The 27868-nt window shown below is 41.6% G+C and overlaps 1 protein-coding gene across 1 annotated transcript; it reads right to left on the bottom strand.

Moving 5' to 3' along the window:
• Window positions 1-3252: 3252 nt before the first annotated feature.
• LOC136534536 (uncharacterized) lies at window positions 3253-7896 on the bottom strand. Its single transcript, XM_066526959.1, has 5 exons — window positions 7515-7896; window positions 7229-7398; window positions 4270-4350; window positions 3570-3693; window positions 3253-3453 (listed from the first exon to the last, which is right to left on the bottom strand). Exons 1-5 carry the CDS (start codon window positions 7764-7766, stop codon window positions 3400-3402), a joined length of 681 nt encoding a protein of 226 aa, XP_066383056.1. The 5' UTR covers window positions 7767-7896; the 3' UTR covers window positions 3253-3399.
• Between the last annotated feature and the right edge of the window lie 19972 nt (window positions 7897-27868).

Below are 27868 nucleotides of genomic sequence, written 5' to 3'. Positions count from 1 at the left end.
GCTCTTCCGCAGCGCAGCATTTGGCCCTTTTCTTTTCTCGTCTCTGGTGTTGTCCGTTATCCCGGCGAGAATGATTAGTCACGGGCTGGCCTCGAAAGCCAGCGAGGATCACACGCTGACGCTGTGTTGCAACTGCAGCAGCCCTTGTTTAGCTAAGCGGATGCTACGCCAGTCTCGCCTTTGTTTGTTCATACTAATGACCAAGGGATCCTACCGGTCAATCGATAATTTATTACCACAGGGCTCTTCTAGAAGTAGAAGCCCACACCTGCAAAGTGGTTAGTCGTGATCTTGCACGATGAGCATTAAATTCGAAAAGGTGTGCTGCTGATGGCCATGGAGATCTCGAGTTCTCGGCCACGAGGAAATGCATGCATGGGCATCGCCGTCTGGGGATTTCTTATCTCGAGTGATCAATGAAGCAATTGGCATGTGGGTGGGGGAGGAGGTCTCGCATGCATGTGTCCAACTGTCCAAGGGAAGGAAGCAAGTGGAGGACTGTGGGAGCACTGGCCAGATGTGACGGTGGACGTGCATGGAATTTCCAGGGATGAAATAAATGCGTATCTCCAACAGTATGACGCTGCGCTTTGTGTATTTATTGTTTGTGAACCCTTGTTGATTTGTTCGAATAGTCACGGAGAGTCGGATACACGGATTGGGACAAAATGCAATGGCTGCCGCGTTTAGCATTTATTATCACGGGCTCACTCGCGCTCCGACATGTTTCTCACCCTAATAAAGCCCTATCAGTACATGCAGACAACGTGACAAAACACCGGAGTGAAAAGCTGAAGACAGTAGATTCCTCCCATTCACAAGGTGCGCCAGTGATACTGGTACCAGTACTCTCGTACGTCTTTCGTACCACGATCATACATAATGTACGGTGGATGTCTGTTTTGAAAGAGCGAGGAAGAGCTGCCACACGAACAAGACACTTTGCGAGGCGAGAATTTTTGCTCAAACTCCGTTCTCGGTCGTCTACAAGATGACACTCTAGTTTTATCCTAAATTAAATTGTTTTAAACTTATAACGTTTTTTAAGAAGACTATTAACATCTATAAGCCAAATACTCCTATGTACTTCGTAAACCTATAGTTTATCACTTCTAGTTGACCATATAGCCCATTTATATGGATTGTACCTCGAATATACGATGATAAACTATAGGTGACCTACCTTTAAAACCTTGTTTGGGTCGTAGGAATTTCGGACAAATTCTAAAGGAATGCAGTTCCTACGTTTTGCTCACGTCAAACGCCAATGAATCTTGTCGTTCCACTGGAAAGGCTCACTTTCATTCACAAAACACAAGAACAAAACATGAGCTCCAACCAAAAGTTCGATGCCGAGGCGAGATAGACAGACGCGCCGAGAAAACAGAGGTAAAAGAAGATTTCATAGTTGCCGACAACGAAGCAAGATTTGCACTGCTACAAGGTCATCACACCATTGATCTCGGCCTCTTCTCACCTTTGCAAAGTGGTCAACTTCTCCATTGGGCTCATGTACGACTTGGCATCTCTAGCTGGAGCTCTTGCGCATCAGCGGAGGTGTGGGCGGCTGGCCGATGGCAGTACGTATCGCGGCAGGTGTGGCGGCTGTAGGGGTGTGCACAATTAACTGAAACTGAGATTCCGAGAAACCAAACTGAAAGAACTGGAAACAAAACTGAAAGATCTAGAATAAAAAAAATGGTTCACTGTCTGTTTCTAGATATCGAGGAACTAAAAAAATTGCACCTCACTATGAAGTTGTATTTTAAGCATATTTTGGTTTGTGTGTTGTCTCATATTCGAACAATTATATTTTTATGTCAATATGAGGTTGTTTGGTTTCGAGCCAATCTTTGCCTCGCTATGCATGCGTTTGCCACTAAATCTTATCTATTGTTTGGTTGATGTGTTGTGGCAGCCACACTTTTTCTTAGTTCGTTTCCATGCTTGTTTGCTCCACAGGTGTGGTGGCGTTTTTCTTCGTCCACAAGTCTTCGGCGCCGCCACAACTTCGGTGGCTAGCGTTGGCTTGGAACCAAACAACCGATATACTGCTATTGTTTCCTTATCAATTATTAATATTATCTAAAATAGTGATAATGTTCAACGTAAAAAAATAGCGATAATGTTGATATGTTTGAACACATGCAAATTTTTTTTGCTATTTTAACCTTTGCTCAAAAAATTCGATTAGACTCAAAACTAAACAAAAGAAAACCAAAACACTCGGTTTAAAGAAATTTTTAGACCAGATCTCATATTTTCTATGAACCGAAATGCCTCGCCTCACCAGCCACCGCTCCTCGTAGGCCATGCACCTTGTCGTCTGCCACTCCTCGCAGGCCGTGCCCCGCCGCACCTCGCGGGCAGGCCACCATGGGCCTCAGCATCAGACAGCATAGGAAGAAAACAGGAGAAGAGAGAGGAGGAAGAGGGATTTCTCCCCACTGACATGTGGGTCCTGTATATTAAGGCCCTGTTCGCTTTTCTTATAATCTGTCTTTTTCAACTTGTTTTTTCAGACGGAACATGTCTTTTTCAACTTGTTTTTTCAGACGGAACAGTGTTTTTCTCTCACAACAAATCAGCTGAAATAATGTTTCGTCTTGTTTTTTTCAGCAAAGCAAACGAGACCTAAAGGGGCCATGTTTACTCAATCTGCTGAAGCTTATGGGGATGCTTGGTTCTGTGCCATGGAGTGCCACGATTCTGTTGCAGCCAGTTACAGCGATGCTGCAACTTAAGGCGTAGAAATCCTAGGCCACAATCTGCGGCGGCAAATGAGTCTGGTGCTTTCGTGGCTGCCTTCACCTAAGTACGAACCAAACAACAGCGTTTTAAACTGTGACGTGCCACAACTGTGGCGAGGCGAGTTGTCGCCAGAATCCAAACATTGTTACTACGACAAAACGATTGAACTAGCAGTCTCCCAAATAAAGCCTGTAACAGGGCGCCAATTGATTTTCTCCGCCAAAAAAATGTTACAACGACAAAGCAGGGTTGGATTAGAAGCCTACTAAATGAAACAATAAAGTATGGTGGATGGATTTTCAGGCTTGTTCGCTTGAACTTTTTTGCAGCCAAAAACAGCAGTTGTACAGTGCCAGCAGAGACAAATAACAGCTGCTGGTGCTGCAAATAAGCTGCAATACTTTCGATGTTATGAGTTCTTTCGATTTGCATGTGCTACTTCAATTCAATCCTTCCCAACTACTGTACCAGCGATAAAACTAACAATTGTACAATACGAGGTGTTATAATCCATTCAAGTAACACATGCCATCTATCAAACAGTACAGAATTAGCTAGTTGATATGATTATTATGACAGATTTTTTCTTAAACATTTTATAGAAAACCTGATCATCGCAATAAGAAAACTATAGTCAAGCCTTTTAAGTCAAGAGAATTGGCCAGGTACACGTGAATGTAATCTTTTCCTCTCAAAGTCAATCTGCAAGAGGCAAACACAACCAAAAACAGAAGGGTGACCAAAAAAATGTTATTAGTCCTTTTACTGGTCCAACTATGTAAAATTATGAACATTGATGTCAAGCGTTAAGTATTTACCACTTTCTTAACACGTTCATTTGCTGCCGCTGTTCCTCCACTTACATTTTCAGGCAGGTACGGACTGCGTACACGAACCTCCTTCATTACAACAATGTCAGTCTTGTCCCACTGAACCGGAAGCCTGATGGAATGGAACAACATAATTTGTTATCTGAAAGCATATGCCCTTACTGTCATAGTGCTATATAGAATATCTAACAGAGATAAATGTTATAATACTTTAGAAAATTGTATGAAAGAAACCAAATTGTCATGGACAAATCAGAGCAAGGCACATTGGGAGAAATCAATTTGCTGCAATAAACTAGAGAGCCACATCGAGAGAAAATAATAGCTATGAGAAGTAGAAGGCGCTGCAATCACCCCTTGCATGCAGACAACTTCCCAATTTCCATTGGTCTTACATAAGGAGCATCCCTTGCCATAATCGAATATTTATCGAGGGTATAACTTGTTGCTGATCCAGTTATCATAGCATAAAACTCATTCTGAGATATTTTCATGTTTGTAAAGTTTCCAGTGAACAGAGTAACTTTTATATTGCACTTGGGGAGTATGTGGTCCAATGTAAACTTGGGAAAACATCAAATTGTGCATGCAGAGAAACCAAAAACATAGTTGCAGTGACAAACTGTAATGTCGGACCTGAAATTATGTGTAGAACGTTATCAAAAGCACACAAGTGAAGTTAACTTACGTCTTGGACAGCGCATCGAATATACTTTGAGCTTCTGGGGTGACACCAACACCAATTCTCTCGGCCTCAATCTCTGCTTGCCTACATATCATTAGATGTGGTGTGACAAGTGAATTGACAGAGTAGACAATAATGGCATGAAAGATAATTCTCATGTTGATAGAATGGTAATAAGCTAATACAGCACATCTACATAGTAACAGAGCATAAGGGGGACAAAAGACTGTAATGACTAATAAGTAGGATGGCCATTTGAAGCCCAGAAGAAGTATGGGGATGTTTTGACCAAGATCCACTGTTCACACTAATGAATAGTCAAAAACATTAACTCTAAGAAACTTCTACAGTTCTACTACAACTAAAAGCAATGACCAGACAAATTACAGTACCCCTATAATTGGTAGCTTCAGTTGGACCACAAAAGACTTCGAAAAGCTACTAGCCTCATTTTGGGTTCAAGAGGCACGACAAAGATCATCCATCATGATGATAGCCAAAGAAAAAAGTGATAGAAGAAACTCAAAACAAAAAATCACTTCACTAAAGTACTTTTTGCCTAACTTCATAACTTACCTCATCTCAATTGTACTTTAAGAGCATGTTAATGTTTAAAGCATTATAGTTCACTGCCACTGGTATGGGCATATGCATGACAGTAAAACTAGGACAACACATAAGAACTATAAACCTCAAGGTGAACACCACTGATACCGCATGGCAAAAGAGACCTCAATTCCTCGAAAAAAATGCTAGCTTAGTATCTTTTACACACGCTAGTTACATGCATGGGTGGACCCAGCCTTAGGCCATATACCTGGGTTCAAATCCTGGGTCCGCCACTGGTTACATGTTCCATTCCATACTTTCAAGACACAACCAATAATCAGAACAAGGCAACAAATTATGCAGACTCAATTGATACAAACATGAAAAAAAAAGAAAAGCCATCTTCAATGCTCTACTAAATTCCAAAATTTTCCATGCAACATGTTATGCTAGTGGCACAGTTGACCAGGGTTTTTTCCATAACGGTGTATCGCTCAAGGTAGAAGGGCAGGCCTGGTGCAGTGGTGAAAGCTGTCTCACTGAGTCACCAGGTCGTGGGTTCAAAGCAGCCTCTCCGTAGATTTTGCGGGGGGAAGGCTTGCCTCGGTTTTTCCCTTCCCCAGACCCCACTCATGTGGGAGCCTCCGGCACTGGGTCTGCCCCTTTTCTTTGTATCGCTCAAGGTAATAAAATTACAAAGTTACGAGTGAATCCAAATATCCATGATATACAAAACTAGTAGCATAAAAGCTAGAACTACCACTATGACAGTAAGAGGGCTGCTTTAGCTATTACCATCCCCAAAAGACTTCCAGAGAAACTATCAAAAGCCAAGACTACTGAGAATCCCAGCTTCCAATCGAAAGAGCAACATCAGTCACACATACTAGACCTTACACAGCATGGCTATTATCTAGAAATAGGCATCATTCATGTCCTCTGGTTCTTTACACAAATCTGGAATGACCATTGCCCGGTCTTTAGACCTTGGCACTTCTTGTGGATGAAACTCTGCAACATAGCCTTCAGTTGGCCAGGTTTTTTTATCTCCGCGAACTTTAAATGCCACCAAAGGCAACGCAACTCTGATCAATTTTTTTTTTCTCGAAACAGCTGTATCATTTATATTAAGAAGAAAAAGAGAAGGGGCAAGAGCCCTTACAAACCCAGACCCACGCACACTAGAGTCTTAATACAGGAATTGCCTTGACAGATATAAAAATACGACCCGACCTGAGAAACAGCACACCACCACTAAACAATGTCCGGCAGCAGGGCGAGGAGGCAAGAGATGCCTTTAGCCCTGGCAGATCCCAGTCATGCAACTTCTCCCTAGCGATCAACAGTGCTCTAGCCAGGTCAGGTGATGAGGCATCAAACGCACAACTATTAAGATGTTTCCAAACCGACCATGCTCCAAGTATGACGACAGAGTTTAGCCCTTTCTTTTTTGAATATCCACCCTTTGTTTCAGCCTATGCCCACCAATCTTCGAAAAAACACTCGTCTGGTTGCAGGGGCGGAGCTTGTAGGCCAACAATTTGCAGCAGGTTGAACCAGAAAGTTCTTGTGAAAAGGGAAGAGGTGAGCAACTGGTTTAAAGTTCCCTCATGTTGGTCACAGAGCGGGCAATGTTCTGGGTGTGGAAGACCTCGCCGTGCAAGCCTATTGGCGATCCAGCACATATTGTGTGCAGGTGCAACCAACCACATGAAGAAACAACATTTATGTGGAGCACAAGACTTCCAAATTCTTTTCCATGGACCAAAAAACTCAGACCAAATCATGATAGGAGAGCTCCAAAGCCCACAAGTATAAATCTTTCACAAGATATACTCTTTTTCTTGGTCAAACCTTTACTACTATATAGCTATCCCAATTAAGAGGATGTTTCCTTATTTCCAATATGTTGGCATATCTTTGGTGATGCCATTTGATCTAATGTTAAAAGGCCAGGGTCTGCACTGCAGGGCCACAAACAATCTGAACTATATCACTATAGCTTATAGACCTCCTTCTAGCTCTCTTATCTCCAGGCACACATTGCCCCCCCCCCCCCCCCCCCCCCCCCCCCCCCCCTTCCCTTGCTAGAAATCTGCATTAACACTGTTGTTGATGTTTCGACATGGAAATAATATCGATTTACCAGCTATAAAAGAGTTAGGTCTAACTGAGTCGCACAACTTCAGCAATAATCAATTTAGGCCACAGATGGAAAGGTGATTCTAGATTGAATCCTTTTCCTTTTGCTCGGGCATGAGTTCACATTTACACTAGCAAGCTAGTATCGAAACAAAATAAATCTCAATTAGTACTTGTTTCCCCAAGATGTGTGATCCACTCATTACAGCACCCTACACAGGAGCAGCCCAAATCGGCATATATTACGTCTAAATCACAGTGATTAACGCACCTGAGTGCAGCATCCTCCCGGGCATAAATGGCGTTGAGGTCCAGCATGCAGCCGGAAGGATCGAGAGGGTCGTCACCCTTGCTGACCACAGAGAACTCCCGGATGTAGTTCGCCTTGAGCACCCTCACATTCCGCCGCTCCCCCCTCTCGGCCCTCCCCACGCCCTCCTGTGATCTACACCGTCAAGGAAACAAAAAAAAACAACACGGGCAAACGAACAGCGAGACCGATAGGTAAAGGACATGGAGATGCGGTTGAAGAGCATGAGCGATTTGGGAAGGATATGGATAACGAGGAGGTTGGAGGGGCGATCGAAGGCGACGATCTGGCCCTCGAACTCCTCCCCCAGGGTGGTCTTCGCGGAGATCACCACGCCGATCGCGAACTCCTCGCCGCCAGCCTCCATGCCGCCGCCGCCGCTCGGTGCTCGATGCTCGATGGGTGGAGGCGGAGAGGAGAGGGAGCTGCTTGGGGGGTTTGGGGAATCCGGCGAGAAACTCTGCGGACTGCGGACTGCAGCGGCCGCACGCAGACACATGCTGCTGACGAGCGCCACGTGACCGAATGGTCGAGTACTCCGAGCCGGTGGGCTCACGGCCCGGGACCTATCGTCACGAGATGGCCCAGTTCACCAGCCGACGAGCGCACTGATGATGACGACTGGCCTGGGGCAGCTGTTGAGCGATTGGAACTGGATGCTCTGAAGTTGGAGAACTATACTGTTCTCATCGCCTCACAAAACGCAGTCTCTACAACCTCCAACAAGGCCATCGATCCAACTAGAGATGCTGGATGGTCGGCTCTGAAACCTCCTAGCATTCCATGTGTCTATACTCTACTTGGCCCTGTTTGGATAACTATATGTAGTTATCATAATTATCTCTTCCGGATCCATATAGATAATAGTGTAGCCAATTATTAGCTAGACCTCTAGATAACAACTATCTCACTAGCTGAACTAAATTGGATAGTAACAGCTAATAAGTGGAGAAATAACAACTATCTCACTATCTCACTAGTTGGACCAAATTGGATAGTAACAGCTAATAAGTGGAGAAATAACAACTATCTCATCAATTAGCTGTGTATCAAACACCCTCCCAGCTAATAGGTACCTAGTCAATTATTAACCAGCGAATATTAGCTACATCCTATTACCTAGCTAACTGCTGTGTAACAAATCCAAACAGGGCATTGAATTGTCAGTAAAGGCCTCTATGATACTCCCTCTGTCCGTTAAAGCATGCAAATCTAGGTTCCCCAGGCAAACTTAGTGGTGGAGAAAAAATACGCATGTAACTCTATGTTTTCATTGTGCAGTGACAGCGCCAGCCTTTTTCTCTTTCATCTGCACTTGCGGTCAGCCAATTAGCACTCTTACCACTGTGTGATTCACCAGGATCAGACTTTTTTTTGTCAGTGGATCCCACTACTACTGGCTCCTATGGTTTAAAATTGCATCTTTTTTCGGATACCACTCCAATCGTAGGATTGCATGCTTTGACGGAGAGGGAGTAGCTTGTATTTCCTCTGTCCTTTTTAGCATAGTTATGATTCGTGTTGGTCAAACCTTTTTAAGTTTAATTAAGTTTATAGAAAATATTAGCAACATTTGTCTCTTCAGATAAATTGCAACACACGGGCATGATACTAATTATGTACTATATATATTAATATTTTTTTATATATTTTGTGAAAATTGAATACATTTGACTTCTCGAGAAGTGAGAATGATAATTAAAAGGGACCGAGAGAGTATAGAACAAAAGTTGACTTAGATAGATTTGTGTTATTTTGACGAGTATAATTTAGATAACACACTGCCTATAGTTGATGGGACGACGGTGTGGATGTGGATGTGGATGTGGATGAAATTTTTTGTATTGAATGATGTGTGGTTGTATGTTGTGGATGTGAACTTACATTTAAGGAGTTGAGCGGGTTCGCGGAAATTACTAAAAAAATGAGTCATCCATATTATTCCATACCAATGGTTGGTCTACTTTGCTTGTAGTAGGTACTAGTTGGTGTATATAGTTGGCAATGTGTGTATTTATAATAGATTTTTGATGCAACGGTTGGCGGTGTAGACGTACTTGGCCGTTGCTGGAAGATTTGGCCAACGGCCATCTGACTCACGAATAATGTTCTACGGATCCGAGTATTTGGATGGGCATCGACGCACGTACTTGTCGTATGAAAACTAGTCATTTGAGCTCCTTTTAAATCCTCTGCCTACTTAAATCCACCAGGCCAGGCGCGGGAGAAAACGAGAAGGAAGGGGAGGCGCGGCTGGGCCGGTTCTGGGGCTGGGCTGAAAAAGGAAGAAATAGAGTTTTTTCAAATCAAATTCTTTTTCAATTCTAGTTTTCAATTCTAAGCCAAATTCAAATCAAATTCAAGTATAGTTTCAAATATACTTCCCTATTTAAATAAAAATGGACAATTTTGTTAGGCTTTCCAAGATAAACTTTACAACTTTAAAAATACTTTTATTTTCTAATTTTCTTTTCTTTCTTTTCTTTTATTTCAAAGCTATTTTCAAACCCTTTTCAAAAATATTCCAAATTACTTTGGAGTTTTGGATCAACACCACTCATCACGATAAACTTTATGCACCAACATGTATGCACAATCAGTTGCTAAACCTTATGATGTATTTTAAATTAATATTTTTTTATTTTCTGATATTTCATGTGCACAAAAATTCATAAATAAATCATTTTAGTTCTATTTTAAAGGAGATAAATTTTAGGGTGTTACAATTCTACCCCCTTAAGATGAATCTCGTCCTGAGATTCGAGAAAAAACTAGGGACAAGGAAGGAAGACAAAACTAGGAATAGAACTCCGATAAACATTCCAACATCTCAACTTACATTGTAAACCAGCTTAACAAGCTATACATGTCTCATCTCCAAAGCTCAAGAATAAAAAGATTTGGATACATGAACTACCACTTTAAGTCAAGGGATACAACTGTCTTGAATACAGAAATTTTAAATTCAAGGGCATAACCAAACTTCATATGACACTCTGGGTGACTCTAACGTGATTATGTTACACCTCAAAGAGATGAGGAAAATTCATCTTCATTTGATTCTCATTTTTTCAAGTTGCATCTTCCTTTGATTGGTTTCTCCATTGAACTTTACATACTCTAAGAACTCTTCCCATAAGAGTTCCCTAGGCTCTTTCTAAGATCCTAACTGGATAATCACCTATCTATCGGATGGAGCTCCTCCAAGGGTGTTTGTTCCTCAACACCCTCATATGGAAACTCATAGTCCACTTTGCTATCCTTAGTGTTCACACCTTCTAATAGATCATTCCCATTGTCATATTCCTCAGGTGACGGTTGAATACCCACATACTGAAAGGTCCTAATGGCTAGAGGGGGGGGTGAATAGCCTAATAAAAATTTCTACAACAACACTTAACCAAATGGTTAGATAATTATGAGGCGAAGCAAGTGTTGCGCTAGCCTATTCAAAATGCAAGCCACCTACCACAATTCTAGTTTAGATAGTGTCAATTCACACAAAAGGTATGACACTACCCTATGTTAGTGTGCTCTCAAAAGCTAACTAAAGAGCCACACCAACTAAGCAAGCAAGTTCTCACAACTAGCTATACTAAAGAGCTTGTCAACTAGTTTGCGATAATGTAAAGAGAGTGATTAGGATAGTTATGCCGCCGTGTAGATAAAGAACCAATCAATCACAAAGATGAATAACAATGAAGACCAATCACCTCGAAATCAATGATGAACACAATGATTTTTACCGAGGTTCACTTGCTTGCCTGTAAGCTAGTCCTCATTGTGGCGATTCACTCACTTGGAGGTTCACGCGCTAATTGGCTTCACACGCCAAACCCTCAATAGGGTGCCGCACAACTAACACAAGATGAGGATCACACAAGCCACGAGCAATCCACTAGAGTACCTTTTGGCGCTCCGCCAGGGAAAAGGTCAAGAACCCCTCACAATTACCATGAATCGGAGCCAGAGACAATCACCACCTCCGCTCAATGATCCTCACTGCTCCAAGCTATTTAGGTGGTGGCAACCACCAAGAGTAACAAGTGAAATCCACAGCGAAACACGAACACCAAGTGCCTCTAGATGCAATCACTCAAGCAATGCACTTGGATCACTCCCAATCTCACTATGAGGATGAATCAATAATGGAGATGAGTGGGAGGACTTTGGCTAGGCTCACAAGGTTGCTATATCAATGAAAATGGCCAAAGATGTGAGCCACAGCCAGCCATGGGGCTTAAATAGAAGCCCCCACGAAATAGAGCCGTTATACCCCTTCACTGGGCACACTGCGCTCTGACCGGATGCTCCGGTCCAACTGACCGGACCCTGGACTCAGCGTCCAGTCCACTGATGGACGCCACGTGTCACCAGCTTCAAACGTTGTTCATCAGATTTCAACGGCTATGAAGCTGACCGGACGCTCCGGCAAAGCTAACCGGACGCTGGAGCCTCAATGTCCGGTCGAGTACAGTAAGGGTCAAAAACTGGTTTTCCTCGACCAGACGCGTCCGGTCCACCTCGATCGGACACAGCCCAGCGTCCGGTGGTAAACCCTAGCCTCTGTACCTCAACGTGACCGGACGCAGGCAGTCAGCGTCCGGCGCTTTTGGATCCAATGTCCGGTCACTTGACCGATGCTGGCATCACCTCTATTTTCACTTCTAACTTCTCCACCCTTGCTCCAATGTGCCAACCACCAAGTGTTTCACCTTGTGCACATGTGTTAGCATATTTTCACAAATATTTTCAAGGGTGTTAGCACTCCACTAGATCCTAAATACATATGCGATGAGTTAGAGCATCTAGTGGCACTTTAATAACCATATTCCGATACGAGTTTCACCTCTCTTAATAGTACGGCTATCAAACCTAAATGTGATCACACTCTCTAAGTGTCTTGATCACCAAAACAAAATAGCTCCTATGGTTTATACCTTTGCCTTGAGCTTTTTATTTTTCTCTTTCTTCTTTTCAAGTTTAAGCCTTTGATCATCGCCATGCCATCACCATTGTCATGTTATGATCTTCATTAGCTTCTCTACTTGAAGTGTACTACCTATCTCATGATCACTTGATAAACTAGGTTAGCACTTAGGGTTTCATCAATTCACCAAAACCAAACTAGGGCTTTCAATCTCCCTCTTTTTGGTAATTGATGACAACCCTTATACAAAGATATGAATTGAAATTTAATTAAATCCATGTTGCTTGCCTAAGCATATTTACCATGTGTAAAAGAATATGGACAAGTTTCATGAACCCTAAATGGTAGCAATTGCTCCCCCTACATATGTGCTAAGAATTTGGATTGTAGCGTGCACATATGCTTAGATGGGAAATGTAGGAGTCAATATCTACCAAATGATGCTAAGGTATAAAAGATGGACCTTTGAAGCATAATACCAATCGGAGTGCATCAATATAACATCCTTAGCACCATGGTTAGCTCAATATCACTTGGAAACATACTTTGAAAAGATATCACTTGTAAAGACTTACTTGGAAATGAAAGTTATCTAGTGATTTTATTTCACTATTCAATCTTATAACTAACATTCATCACATAAGCATGGATGTGTAAATTTAATACTTATGCCATGCAAGCAAACATATGAAATGCACATTCAAATGCACCACATAAGTTCATGAGCTTGCTCCCCCTACTTGTGTGCTCAAAATTTATTGATCCCTTTCCTTTGTTATATCTCTCCCCCTATGTCATATTTCAAGATATCTTTATGTTTGTTTCTCATATCTTTATGTTTGTTTCTCTCCCCCTTATTTTCTCTCCCCTTTGTCTTCCCTTATCTTTGTTTCTTTCCCCCTTTGTCATTAATGACCACAAAGGTCTAAATATAGATGGAATTACTTGTAGGGTTGAGATTATCAATGTTAATCAATGAGGTGAGGGTCATTTTCCCAAATTTGGTTCAATTCTAGATTATTCCCCAAAGATATTTAACTCGGTTTGATCCAAGGACAAGCTTCTTCACACCTCCAAATAAGGGTTATCTTGTACCATGTTGAGTTAAACACTTATAGTTCATTTTCTAGATTAAACACTAGGTTTACAAGCCCATAAACATGTCATATGCTATCACTAGATCAAAACAAGCATAGAAGCAATAGTGATACCATATAAACATCAAAATCATTTGATTTTCATGAATGAGCCTAATAAAATAGAACCACTTGAAAGGTCCTAAAAGAATTGAAAATATGACTAGATGCACTAAACATGTCCTTAGCAAGGATGTATGTCATGCCAATTAACTTTTACCTTGGATTGCTCGAAGGAGAGACATGTCATATGAGTGGGGTGCATCAACACATATTTGAGAAATCCAATATGTTCAACTCATTCCTTAGCTTGCAAAACCTTTTCTCATCCAATGGCTTGGTGAATATATCGGCAAGTTGATCTTCGGTGCCTACACTCTCAATGCAAATATCCCCTTTTTATTGGTGATCTCTTATGAAATGGTGGTGGACATCAATATGCTTTGTTGTTGCATGTTGCACCGAATTGTTGGTTAGCTTGATTGCACTCTCATTATCACATAGCAATGACACTTTCTTGAACTTGATTCCAAAGTCACTCAAAGTGGCCTTCATCCAAAGTATTTGTGCACAACAACTACCGACGGATATGTATTCGGCTTCGGCGGTTGATAATGCAACACTATTTTGCTTCTTTGATGATCATGAAACAAGTGATCTTCCCAACAATTGATATGTGCCCGATGTGCTCTTCCTTTCAACCTTGCATCCCGCATAATCCGAGTCGGAGTAACCAACTAGCTCAAACTTTGCTCCTTTGGGATACCACAAACCAACATTTGGTGTATGCTTCAAGTACCTCAATATCCTCTTTGTAGCCTTCAGATGACTTTCTCTTGGTGAGGCTTGAAATCTTACACACATGCATACACTAAACATGACATCCGGCCTTGATGCGGTCACATAAAGTAGGCTTTTAATCATAGACCGATACAACTTTTGATCCACCATGTTTCCACTTGCATCACTATCCAAGTTGCCATTGGTTCCCATTGGTGTGCTAATGACTTTGCTATCAATCATGCCAAACTTCTTGATCATGTCCTTGATGTACTTGCCTTGACTTATAAAAGTACCATTCTTTAATTGCTTGATTTGAAGACCAAGGAAGTAACTCAATTCTCCAATCATGGACATCTCAAACTCATTAGCCATCATCTTCCCAAATTTATCACAAAATTCTTGATTTGTTGATCTAAATATGATATCATCAACATAGATTTACAACACAAACAAGTCTTTTCCAATCTTCTTGACGAAAAGAGTGGTGTCAACCTTGCCCATTGTGAACCCTTTAGAGAGAAGGAAATCCCTCAATCTCTCATACCATGCTCTAGGTGCTTGCTTTAAGCCATACAATGCTTTCTTTAACTTGTACACATGGTTAGGCTTCTTATCATCTTCAAAATCGGAAGGTTGCTCAACATATACTTCTTCATTGATATAGCCATTGAGAAATGTACTCTTAACATCCATTTGATAGAGCTTGATGTTGTGGGCATAAGCATAGGCTAGTAAGATTCTTATTGCTTCCAATCTAGCAACCGGGGCATATGTTTCTCCAAAGTCAAGACCTTCAACTTGTGTATAGCCTTGTGCTACCAATCTTGCTTTGTTCCTTACTACTATCCTATCTTGATCTTGCTTGTTTCTAAAGACTCATTTGGTTCCAATCACATTGTGTCCTTTTGGTCTTTCTACCAACTCCCATACTTGATTTCTTGTGAAGTTGTTAAGCTCTTCATGCATAGCATTGACCCAATCAACATCCTTCAAAGCTTTATCTATCTTCTTTGGTTCAATGGATGACACAAATGAGAAGTGTTCACAAAATGATGTTAATCTTGATCTTGTTTGTACACCTCTTGAAATATCACTAATGATTATATCCAAAGAATGATCTCTTGCAACATTGGTTGGTTGGAGGATTGGTAGTTGATTGCTTGCACTTGCTAGATCATTGGGTTGAGATAATGTACTAGCCACTTGATCTTGATCAATGTCATGAGAGTCATTTGCACTAGCTTGATTTATATCATCTTGCTCATTTGAGTTAGAGAGTACTTGCACTTGATTATCTTCATCATCAATCACTTGCCTAGGCCTCAATTCACCAATATCTATGTTCTTCATGGCATTTGAAAGTTAAATGCCTCTAACATCTTCTAAGTTCTCATTCTCTACTTGTGAACCCTTGGTTTCATCAAATTCAACATCATGAGCTTCCTCAAGAGTACCACTATCCAAATTCCAAACTCTATATGCTTTGCTTGTTGTGGAATAGCCAAGTAGGAATCCTTCATCACATTTCTTATCAAACTTGCCCAATCTTGTACCTTTCTTTAAGATATAGCATTTGTAACCAAAGACCCAAAAATATGCAACGCTGGGCTTTCTACCATTCAAGAGCTCATATGGTGTCTTCTCTTTCAATCGGTGACAATAGAGGCGGTTGCTATAATAGCAAGCCATGTTGATAGCTTTGGCCCAAAAAGATTGACTCACATTGTACTCACTAAGCATAGACCTTGCCATATCAATAAGTGTTCTATTCTTTCTTTCAACAAGGCTATTTGATTAGGGTGTGTACTTGACCGAGAATTGATGCCTAATTCCAAATTCATGACATAACTCATCAATTCTAGTATTCTTGAACTCACTACCATTGTCACTTCTAACTCTCTTGATGGTTGTTTCAAACTCATTGTGAATGCCTTTAACAAATGATTTGAATGTTGCAAATACATCACTTTTATCTACTAGAAAGAATACCCATGTGTATCTAGTGTAGTCATCCACTATCATAAATCCATATTTGTTACCATTGATACTAGTGTATTGTGTTGGCCCAAACAAATCCACGTGCAATAACTCAAATGCTTTACTAGTGCTCATCATACTTTTCTTAGGATGGGTGTTTCCAACTTGTTTGCCGGCTTAACAAGAGCTACAAAGCTTATCCTTTTCAAACACAACATCTTTTAAGCCTTTAACTAAGTCATGCTTAATCAATCTATTCAATTGTTTTATTCCAACATGACCAAGCCTTCTATGCCATAACCAATCCATACTAGACTTAATGAACAAGCATGCAGATAATCTAGCTTCACTAGTATTGAAATCAACCAAGTATAGATTCTCATATCTAAAGCCTTTAAAGATCAAGTTAGAGCCATCTACACTTATGATCTCTACATCATCTACTCCAAATATGCATTTGAATCTAAGATCACACAATTGTGCCACGGATAGCAAATTGAAGTTCAAGCTCTCTACTAGCAACACATTGGATATGCTCAAGTCATTGGATATTGCAATCTTACCAAGCCCTTTGACCTTGCCTTTGCCATTGTCACCAAATGTGATACTATCATAACCATCATTGCCATTGGTGTTGATTGAGTTGAACATTCTTACATCACCGGTCATGTGTTGAGTGCACCCACTATCAAGAACTCAATGCCTTCCTCCGGCTTTGTAATTGACCTACAAAAGAAGATCAATTCCTTTTAGGTACCCAAACTTGTTTGGGTCCTTGAAAGTTAGTAACCAAGCTCTTTGGCACCCAAATGGCTTTCTTCTTTGAGCCCATCCATGGTTTGCCAATGAACTTAGCCTTCACACCATTTGTACCCTTAACAAGCATATAGGAAGAATTAAGCTTAATGGAGGATATATTAGCATTTTTGCTTTTGTTGGTGCACTCATGCTCTCTATAACCAACTTGCTTGCAACTAGTGCAAAACCGACCATTGTTCTTCACAAAACTTGTCTTGTGAGAAGCAAAGGCCGCCTTGCCTTTCTTGGGGGTATAGCCCAATCCCTCTTTATAGAGAGAAGCTCTTTGGCTACCCAAGCATATAAGCAAGCGGTCCTCACCACCATAAGCCTTAGCTAAGGTGTGAGTGAGCTTAGTGACCTCCTTCTTGAGGTTCTCATTCTCAACCACTAGTGAGGTGTCACAAGTTAGACCATCACTACTAGATGAAGTAGAAGTGGAAATGCTACAAAAAGGGTTAGTAGTAGCAACGATGATAGGCATAGATAGTGATGTATCAATTAAATCACAAGTTACACCTACATCACACGTTTCAACATGCTTCTTTTTATCTTGTTCATTAAGCAAAGTGAAATGAGCTTTTTCAAGCTTTTTGTGAGCCTTGCCAAGCTTCTCATGGGCTACCTCTAGCTTCTTATGAGTTGCTTTGAGCTCATCAAGGGCTTGCTTAAGAGCTTTTACCTCCTTATTCAAGCTCTTGCATTCCCTTCTCTTAATGTCAAAGTGTTCTTTAGCATCCTCTAGCATGTTAAATAATTCGTCCTTAGTAGGTTCATCATCATCACTATCACTATCATTTTCATTTTCGTGTTCATTATCATCAACATGTTCTTCATCACTTTCATCATCACAAGATTGTACCTTAGTGGCCTTAGCCATGAAGCATGATGAAGATTTGAAGAGAGAAGGCTTCTCATTGATGGCAATGCTTGCAAGAACCTTCTTCTTGGTGGTCTTGTGATCATCACTATCATCATCATCATCACTTGAGGAAGCATCACTATCCCAAGTGACTACATATGAACCACCCTTCTTTTTCTTGAAGGCCATCTTATCCTTCTTCTCTTTCTTCTCCTTCTTGTCCTTCTTCTTGTTCTTCTTGTTGTCATCATCATTGTTGCTATTGTATAGGCATTGAGTAACAAAATGATCTTTGCTTCCACACTTGAAGCACCTTCTTGACTCTTCTTTGTTCTTGGATGAAGACTTTTTTCTTCTAGCATGGTAGCCCTTCTTCACCATGAACTTGCCAAATCTCTTAACAAATAGAGCCATCTTCTCATCATCATCATCATCATCCCAAGATTCATCTTCTTCACTTGATGTTTCTTACTTAGCTTTGCCCTTGGATGATGTGGCTTTGAATGCCACACTCTTCTTCTTCTCATCCTTCTTTTCATCTTTCTTCTCCTTCTTTTCTTCCTTCTCATCATCATCTCTATATGTATCATCGGTCATGATGTCTCCCAACACTTGGTTTGGTGTCATGGTGTCCAAACTACTTCTCACTAGAATGGTGACCAATATACCAAATCTTGAAGGCAAGCATCTCAAGAACTTGTGGGAGAAGTCCTTGTCCTTCACCTCTTCTCCAAGTGCTTTGAGATCATTGATAAGCACTTGAAGTCTATGGAACATCTCCGGCACACTTTCATCCTCCTTTGTCTTAAAGCTTGCAAACTTTTCTTTAAGGATGTATGCCTTTGCACCCTTCATGGCTTGAGTGCCCTGAAATGATTCTTCCAACTTCTTCCAAACCTCATGAGCTATCTCAATATTCTTGATTTGCTCAAATGTTCTCTCATCAATTGCATCATGAATAGCACTTAGAGCAATGTCATTGTTTTGGAGAAGTACTTCTTCGGCTACGGTGGGATTCTCTGGATCACCAATCTCAATTTTGGTTTCTACCACCTTCCACACCTTTCTATTGATTGACTTGATATGTGTGGTCATCTTTGACTTCCAATAAGGATAATTTGTGCCATCAAATTGGGGTGGCTTCTTGGTGTTGTTGATTTGAGCCATTTTAACACCGAAGGTTGTTAAGCCTCAAATAACGGTGTCCTCGGCTCCGATACCACTTGAAAGGTCCTAATGGCTAGAGGGGGGGTGAATAGCTAAATAAAAATTTCTACAACAACACTTAACCAAATGGTTAGATAATTATAAGGCGAAGCAAGTGTTGCGCTAGCCTATTTAAAATGCAAGCCACCTACCATAATTCTAGTTTAGATAGTGTCAATTCACACAAAAGGTATGACACTACCCTATGTTAGTGTGCTCTCAAAAGCTAACTAAAGAGCCACACCAACCAAGCAAGCAAGCTCTCACAACTAGCTACACTAAAGAGCTTGTCAACTAGTTTACGATAATGTAAAGAGAGTGATTAGGATAGTTATGCCGTCGTGTAGATAAAGAACCAATCAATCACAAAGATGAATAACAACGAAGACCAATTATCTCGGAATCAATGATGAACATAATGATTTTTACCGAGGTTCACTTGCTTGCTGGCAAGCTAGTCCTCGTTGTGGCGATTCACTCACTTGGAGGTTCACGCGCTAATTGGCTTCACACGCCAAACCCTTAATAGGGTGCCACACAACCAACACAAGATGAGGATCACACAAGCCACGAGCAATCCACTAGAGTACCTTTTGGCGCTCCGCCGGAGAAAGGTCAAGAACCCCTCACAATCACCACAATCGGAGCCGGAGACAATCACCACCTTCGCTCAACAATCCTCGCTGCTCCAAGCCATCTAGGTGGCGGCAACCACCAAGAGTAATAAGCGAAATCCACAGCGAAACACAAACACCAAGTGCCTCTAGATGTAATCACTCAAGCAATGCACTTGGATCACTCCCAATCTCACTATGAGGATGAATTAATGATAGAGATGAGTGGGAGGACTTTGGCTAGGCTCACAAGGTTGCTATGTCAATAAAAATTGCCAAAGATGTGAGCCACAGCCGGCCATGGGGCTTAAATAGAAGCCCCCATGAAATAGAGTCATTATACCCCTTCACTGGGCACACTGCGCTCTGACCGGACGCTCTGGTTCAACTGACCGGACCCTGGACTCAGCGTCCGGTCCACTGATGAACGCCATGTGTCACCAGCTTCAAATGTTGTTTGTTAGATTTCAACGGCTATGAAGCTGACCAGACGCTCCGGTAAAGCTGATCGGACGCTGAAGCCTCAACGTCCGGTCGAGTATAGTAAGGGTCAAAAACCGGTTTTCCTCGACCGAACGCATCCGGTCCACCTCGACCAGACATAGCCCAGCGTCCGGTGGTAAACCCTAGCCTCTGCACCACCAGTCAACGCGACCGAACGTAGGCAGTCAGCGTCCGATGCTTTTGGATCCAGCGTCCGGTCACTTGACCGACGCTGGCATCACCTCTGTTTTCACTTCTAACTTCTCGACCCTTGCTCCAATGTGCCAACCACCAAGTGTATCACCTTGTGCACATATGTTAGCATATTTTCACAAATATTTTCAAGGGTGTTAGCACTCCACTAGATCCTAAATGCATATGCGATGAGTTAGAGCATCTAGTGGCACTTTGATAACCATATTCCGATACGAGTTTCACCTCTCTTAATAGTACGGCTATCAAACCTAAATATGATCACACTCTCTAAGTGTCTTGATTATCAAAACAAAATAGCTCCTATGGCTTATACCTTTGCCTTGAGCTTTTTATTTTTCTCTTTCTTCTTTTCAAGTTTAAGCCTTTGATCATCGCCATGCCATCACCATTGTCATGTTATGATCTTCATTAGCTTCTCTACTTGAAGTGTGCTACCTATCTCATGATCACTTGATAAACTAGGTTAGCACTTAGGGTTTCATCAATTCACCAAAACCAAACTAGGGCTTTCACATACTCAATTCTTTCTCTTGACGGTGTAGTTAGAAGCATCGAACGCTGGGCATACTTGATCACTACTTTACATGTAGACATCCATCCCATTCCAAGAATAACATCAATGTCCACTAACTCTAATACAATAAGGTTTGCTTCAAATTTTACCCCCTTTATGTCAAGACTAACTCTTGGTCATATGTGGTTTGCCTTCATTTCTCCTCTTGGGGACTTAACTATCACTAGTTTCCTCATTGGAAGCATAGTTATCTTATGATCTTTTACGTATGCACTAGAGATAAATGAATGTGATGCACTGGGGTCAAACATCACCATAGCAGTGGCTGGGCCTACTGCAATCAATCCATAAATGACCTCCTTAGCTCCATGAGTGGTAATCATATCCACACTGTTCAAACTTCCAAGGATGTAATTTTGCTTTAACTTATTTTCATGCACCTATTTCCTATGGACATTCTATTCTGGCTCTTGTTGCAGTTGATTCTGGCCTTGATTGTTTTCGACAAACTTCTCAAGATAATTGTTCTCATAATGTTTAATCTTACCACAATCATAACCTTCTCACTGGTAGATGTATTTGTCTTTATGACGGGGAAGTAGGAGATGACAAACATGGCTCTTGAGAGCTAACCTATTGCACTTCGTCATCGGGTTGCTGATACTGATCTATACTCACAAGTAGATTCATAGGAGGTGACTGATATTCTAGTTGCGTAGCGAACCGAGGATGAGTGTTTCTTAACTGGCATTGAAGATCATGTTTTCTCTTCTTCTCTTTCATCTCTCGACGTAGTTGCAAATCACCATTCAGTCCTTTCAAAGAGCATTTCTATTTCTTAGCATCATCCACAGCTCTAAGCCAGTCATCAGCTTCTAGTGGGTCGCTTGCATGAGAGAATGTACCATGCTTGTTAATAGGTGGTGCTTCTTGTGGATTGTTCAACACACTCTGAGTAGTGGTCTATAATAGCTGGGTCTACGTCATCAAAGCTTGCTCTATAGTTGGGGAACTTGACGGCGATAGATTAGAAGTGGGAACATTCCTTCCAACATCTTGTGAAGCACTTCTCCTAGTAGAGGCCATCTATTTCCAACATATATTCATTAGGATTTAGTCACTCATAGCATTCTTTACTGTAGTATCAAGAGATGACAAGATAGGATTGATAGTATGAAAGACTAGAGAAAACCCTAACCATCGAGATATCCAAATCCTTCCACATGAAACACTAGAATGCAAGAAAATTTCATCTTGCAAACCCTTCAACTTGGCTATCCCCTTAAGATAAGGTAAAGTAAGGGGCACCAAAGTATAGCTTGCATCGTCTTGTGATTTTTTTAATTTTATAACCAAAATAGATGTGAGAACGGTTCTTGCAGTCACAGAAGGGTATTGAAGTCTACTATTGTCTAGGATTTTCTTATGATTTATGATCGTCCAAAATCAGAGATATGAACCGTTAAAGACAGGCTATTCTGAAGACAGGATAGGGAAAATAGAAAAAAAACCATAACCCATCTATTTATTTCATTAATCCTTATACCTTAGACCTATAAACTAAATGAAACTATGGACAAAAAATCCACAAGATCATTGCACTCATTACAAAGATGCAAAATAATCATAAGCATAATGATAAATCAACAAGCAATAAAGATGCACAGTTCAATCATTGACTCAACTTATGATACTATCATTTTTATTACATAAAGGGCACAAACTCCTATTCCTTATCTAAGGATCTTGGGTAGTCTATCATCACTTCTTCATTCGTCACTCTCACTGAATGCTTCTTTCAGGTTTGGTATCACTGACACTTTTTGGTGGCAGTCCGGTAGTGATCTGACTTTGGCTACTTCCATGGTGTAATTGTTAATTCTTCCGTGGATAAGATTTAACATAATGTCCTTCCTGTTGGCAATGATGACACCTTCTCTTAGCTAGATCTTTTGTGATGTCATACTCGACGGAATTGTTGCTTGGTGTTTTGTTCACTTTCTGACTCTGAAGATTCATCTTGGTTTGACTGATCTGTTTTCTAGCTTGCTTGGTCTTTCAAGGTTGAAACTCCTTATAGGTGATAGTCCACCCATCTATGCTTACCTCATGTGAAGTAGTTTTAGCTTGAGAAGCTTCTAACTCTTTATAGTTTAGATTCATCTGACTAGGGATCAGAGCTAGATGTGACAAATCTAAATGTTGATTGCTTCCCAATACTTGCTCTGTTGAGACCTCCTTTCTCTTCTTATCCATATTAGTTTCACAATTCGAGTTCACCTTGACCTTTCCTTGATTTGGCTTGTTTCGAAGATAGGGAAAACCATAGTGCATGCAACATTGACATTGATACTGTCTTCCAAGAGTCTTGCTACCAGCACCTTCATTAGACTTCATTTTCTTCCAAGCTTCTGTCACTTGTCTCTTCATGGGTCCCTTTGGTACGTTGGTTTGATCTTGTGGCGAGCATTGTGAAGAACTCCCATATTGATATCATTCCTTCAAGTCTTGCTTTTGCATAGCGATTAGCTTTTCCTTATCAAATGCAATCAAGGGTGGCATAGCTTGGTCTTCCAGTTTCTCTGATATTGGCAGTTATCTTGTTATGTTCCATCTAATAGGCCAAGAGATAAGATTCAGAATAGAGACAATGTTTTCATAACAAAACAGAGGCTGAAGTGAGCATAACTTTTCACAAATAACAAGGTTAGAGAGAAAGCAAGAACTAAGCAAAGATGAAAGCATGCTAAGACATCTAGTTCTAACTAGGCCTGCATCCTACAGTCAGCATTGCTTCGATACCACTTTGTAGCACCCGGATTTAAAGATAAAACCAGATACACACTATATGTGAGCCCAGGAAGTCAAATCTCACATATAGCCACAAATAAGGATAATATCAATAGACAATGCTTAAATACATCACATGTTAGTATAAATGATATAACCTCAGAGCATAGGCAGCAGAAAGAACTCTGATCTTCAGGCGAAGACTCCAAATCCACAGGGACGACTGACTGGTTGACCACAAGCATAACTTCTCCAGACTAGCAATCTGGTACCCATCCAGGATTTTTATTTAAAGTATAGAAAAGTAAAACAAGTGTAAGTACATATCGTGCTTAACAAATATATCATGGGGTTCATGAGGCTCAAAGGCTGACATTGGTTTCCTGCGATTAGCTTTAATAGGTCATCTTTTGAAGCAATTGAGTAGCAAAGAATTTATCATTCCCATAAACACATGATCAGGTAAACATGAATAATGAATAGCATAAATAATTAATTATTAGTATCATCATTAACCATTAATGATCATCTATTCCATAAGGGTTCCAAGGCCACTCGTGTCCGTGAGCACGACTGTTATAATAGTTTTACACTCTGCAGAGGTTGTACACTTTCACTGTGAGTCGTGATTTACCCTTTCGCCCGAGATAGCTAATCTCTTAACCCACTTCCAAGGAAGGTCAGTAGGGTTCACTATGAAGCCTTTCAAAGGTTCGTCTAACAAGTTAGGGCCGCTAAGGTTTTCCCATCAATAAGCATGAACCCCCTTCAAGGAGTGACTAACAAAGTGCACCATCTTGGCAGGCCGAGATCACACCCGTCGGAGCCCCTCTTACGCCATAAAGGTAACCACTAACAAGCTAGAAAAGGTCCTCATACTGAGCTAAAGCCAGAGCCATATAGTCCTCACAGCTGTACTATAAGTTCCGGATCATCACTTACAAATAAGTCCTTAGGGAGAGTAATCTAGAGCATTTAAAAAGTAGCTAAACACTCTAGCACCATGTTTCCATGTTACTAAAAAGTCATGTTTTAATGTTTATAGCATATACCATTAGTATAGTTACAAGATCATGGTTTTAGTTAAGCACTAGCAAAAACTACCCCATGCAATAACCCAAAGATATCAAGGAATCCAGGATATCAATTAGCTTGAGAATTTACTATAGTTGCCAAGGTAGACACATGCATCATGAATAAAATGATTAATGGTGAATAGGTATCAAGGATGGTCCCATGCTATACTTGCCTTAAAACACTGATCCTTCGGTAAGCTTTAATCTTCAACGTTCTTCTTCTTCTTCTTGATCACCACGTATATCTCACTGACTGGACATAATCATAAAGCACCACAAGCATTCAAACAGACATGCATAACATACATAGTCCTATTAGAATAATACATCAATCATAGAAAAATAAGTAAAAGAGTTTGAAACATGATTCTACGTATCTCTATGAACACACAGTCACGAGAAGCACTCTAATCGGAACTACGGTTGAAAAGATACCACTATCGAGAGATTTGATTTATACGTGAAAAAGAAAACTATAGGCTTCATTTATTTTAACTATATAAATTCATATATATATATATATAAGACATTTTATAAATAATATAGATTGAATTAAGTCAATTTTAGATTTGAATTATAAAACTAAAGTAAAACAAATCATATTTTATTTTATAAAATCCAGTTGCATAATCATTAATCAAGATATGATTTAAACCATGTTATTTTAGAAATAACAATATAGTAAACACTATTACTAACGCGTAGATCTTGTCGCTACGAATCTAACGCAACTTGAATAGACTATTTCGGAGTTAAAATGAATAAGTTATGATTTAAATAAGTTTTTCTTTAGTTAAATAATAGATTAAATCTACCCATGAAATTTAAATATTGGAAACATGTCTAACAGTAGTAGAAACACATACAAAATAGAAATATGGTCCTAACGCAATTCGAACGGGTCAAATCAGACTTAAAACACAAAAGTTACGTATAAAATAAGATGCAATGACATTTCTGTAATTAATTGAACTCAAATTTGAATTTAAACTAATTAAATTTGAATTTTAAAAGCTAACAGGACTGCGGGCACTAATACTCAAAACTAAAGGGGCTAAAACAGAAGAAAATAGGACCTAAAAGAAATTATTTTGAACTTCGGTTGCACTGTGGGTTAATTCACCAAAAACAGAGGGGGTTTTTACAAAAAATGGCATGGCTTGACCGGATGTTGACCGCGTCGGCTGACTGGGTGACACGTGGCACGCGCTGACTGGTGCGGTGCACCACGTGGCGTGGTGGACGCACTGACGCGGCACCGTGGGCCAGTTCTATGGGTCCACGGTGGACCAATTATGGTACGGTTGAATCTCGGCCGTCCAGACAACATCCGACGGCACTGGTTGCATTGGAGGATTCCCACTGGCCGCACAGCACCGCCGTGTGAGCCCGCCATGGCCGCCAGCGAGGCAGACACGGCGGCGAACACCGGGATGATGTTCCGGACCTCCCCGAGACAAACCAAAAGCATCTACGTGATCTACAGAACCTCGTGAACACGATGGATGCAATTCCGAGGCGGGGATCACGCCGGAGCGTCGGTTCCACGACGGCGCCATGGCCGGCGACATCGGGTGCTCGCTGCTATGGCGTTCTAGGGCACTAACCGAGACAAGAAGGGGACGAGGAGGTTTGGGAGCTCACCGCGAGTCTGGGAAAGGCGACGTATGCGTCCGGGAAGGCTCCAAAGGTGGGGTCGACGACGGCGACGATCTAGAGAGAAAAGAATGGGCATGTTGAGGGCGAATCCGATCAAGCCATGACCAAAACCAAGAAATGGCGGTACCTACGGGCGCGGGGGAACACGGCGAAGCCTCAGGTCACGTCGGCGACGGTGATTGAGTCATAGGTATGACGAATTGTGGCGGCGGTGGCGAGTGCTTGAGCGTGGCCGGGAAAAGGGAGAAGAAGGGGAGGGTCGAGCTCAGGTTTTATAGAAGGGACGGTGCTGCATAGATGGAAGGGAATTGGGGCGCGGGCGGAATTGGCCGCTTTCCATGCGGGTACGGTGGACCGGCAGCTTGCCGTGCATGGTGACGCCATCGCCGGCAACGTGAAAGGAAAGGAGCGGGGAAAGAAAGGAAGGAAGACGACGGGCGGGCGGGCGGCTGATAGGCGAGGCCAGCAGCGCAGTGAGAGGGGGAAGGGAGCGCGTGCGGTGCGGGCATAGGCGCGCGGGGTAGGTCGAGCAGAGCGGGCCGCCTAGCTGGGCCGCGGGTGCGTGCGGTGCGCGCGCAGGAGAAAGCGGGAAGGAGAAAGGGGCGCGCGGAGCGGGCCACCGAGTGGGCCGTGCGGAGTAGGCCAGGCGCGGGAGAAAACGAGAAAGAAGGGTAGGCGCGGCTGGGCCGGTTCCGAGGCTGTGCTGAAAAAGGAAGAAAGAGAGTTTTTCCAAATCAAATTCTTTTTCAATTCTACTTTTCAATTCTAAGCCAAATTCAAATCAAATTCAAGTATAGTTTCAAATATACTTCCCTATTCAAATAAAAATGGACAATTTTATTAGGCTTTCCAAGATAAACTTTACAACTTTAAAAATACTTTTATTTTCTAATTTTCTTTTCTTTTATTTCAAAGCCATTTTCAAACCCTTTCAAAAACATTCCAAATTACTTTGAAGTTTTGGATCAACACCACTCATCACGATAAACTTTATGCACCAACATGTATGCACAATCAGTTGCTAAACCTTACGATGAATTTTAAATTAATGAAAATTTTTATTTTCCTATATTTCATGTGCACAAAAATTCATAAATAAATTATTTTAGCTCTATTTTAAAAGAGGTAAATTTTAGGGCGTTACAACTCGATCCGTCACGGCCTAGATAGAGAAGCTAACACAAATTCCTTTTCTCTCCACGTAGTATGCTTCGAACAGCAACCTCCATGAGACTACGGCAAGGCAACGCTCTCGTGGGGCTCGCGCACGTCGGCTAGGGACGTTGGTGGCTCGCGGGCAGGGAAGGACGACACTGCGACGTGGGAGGCGCGCCGTGAGGACGCAACAGGCGACGACCATGGGCGCATGATGACCTCGAGGGCAGGACCCACACAGTAGGAAACTACACGGCGCCCCGTCCCTGAAACCATCGGTTTCTTCAACGCTGGTTCGCGTTCACGAGACGACGCCGTTTCTCAGGGGAGAAACAGTTTCTCATCGAGTTACTCTCTTTCTTCATTTATTTGGATGCCACATCAGATTTTTTGCTTGCATGG

Source organism: Miscanthus floridulus, unplaced genomic scaffold, assembly GCF_019320115.1.
Source record: "Miscanthus floridulus cultivar M001 unplaced genomic scaffold, ASM1932011v1 os_2021_1_2, whole genome shotgun sequence".
Taxonomy (NCBI): Eukaryota; Viridiplantae; Streptophyta; class Magnoliopsida; order Poales; family Poaceae; genus Miscanthus; species Miscanthus floridulus.
Note: the sequence above shows the minus strand (reverse complement) of the source record. Positions and strands in the feature narration are given on the sequence as shown.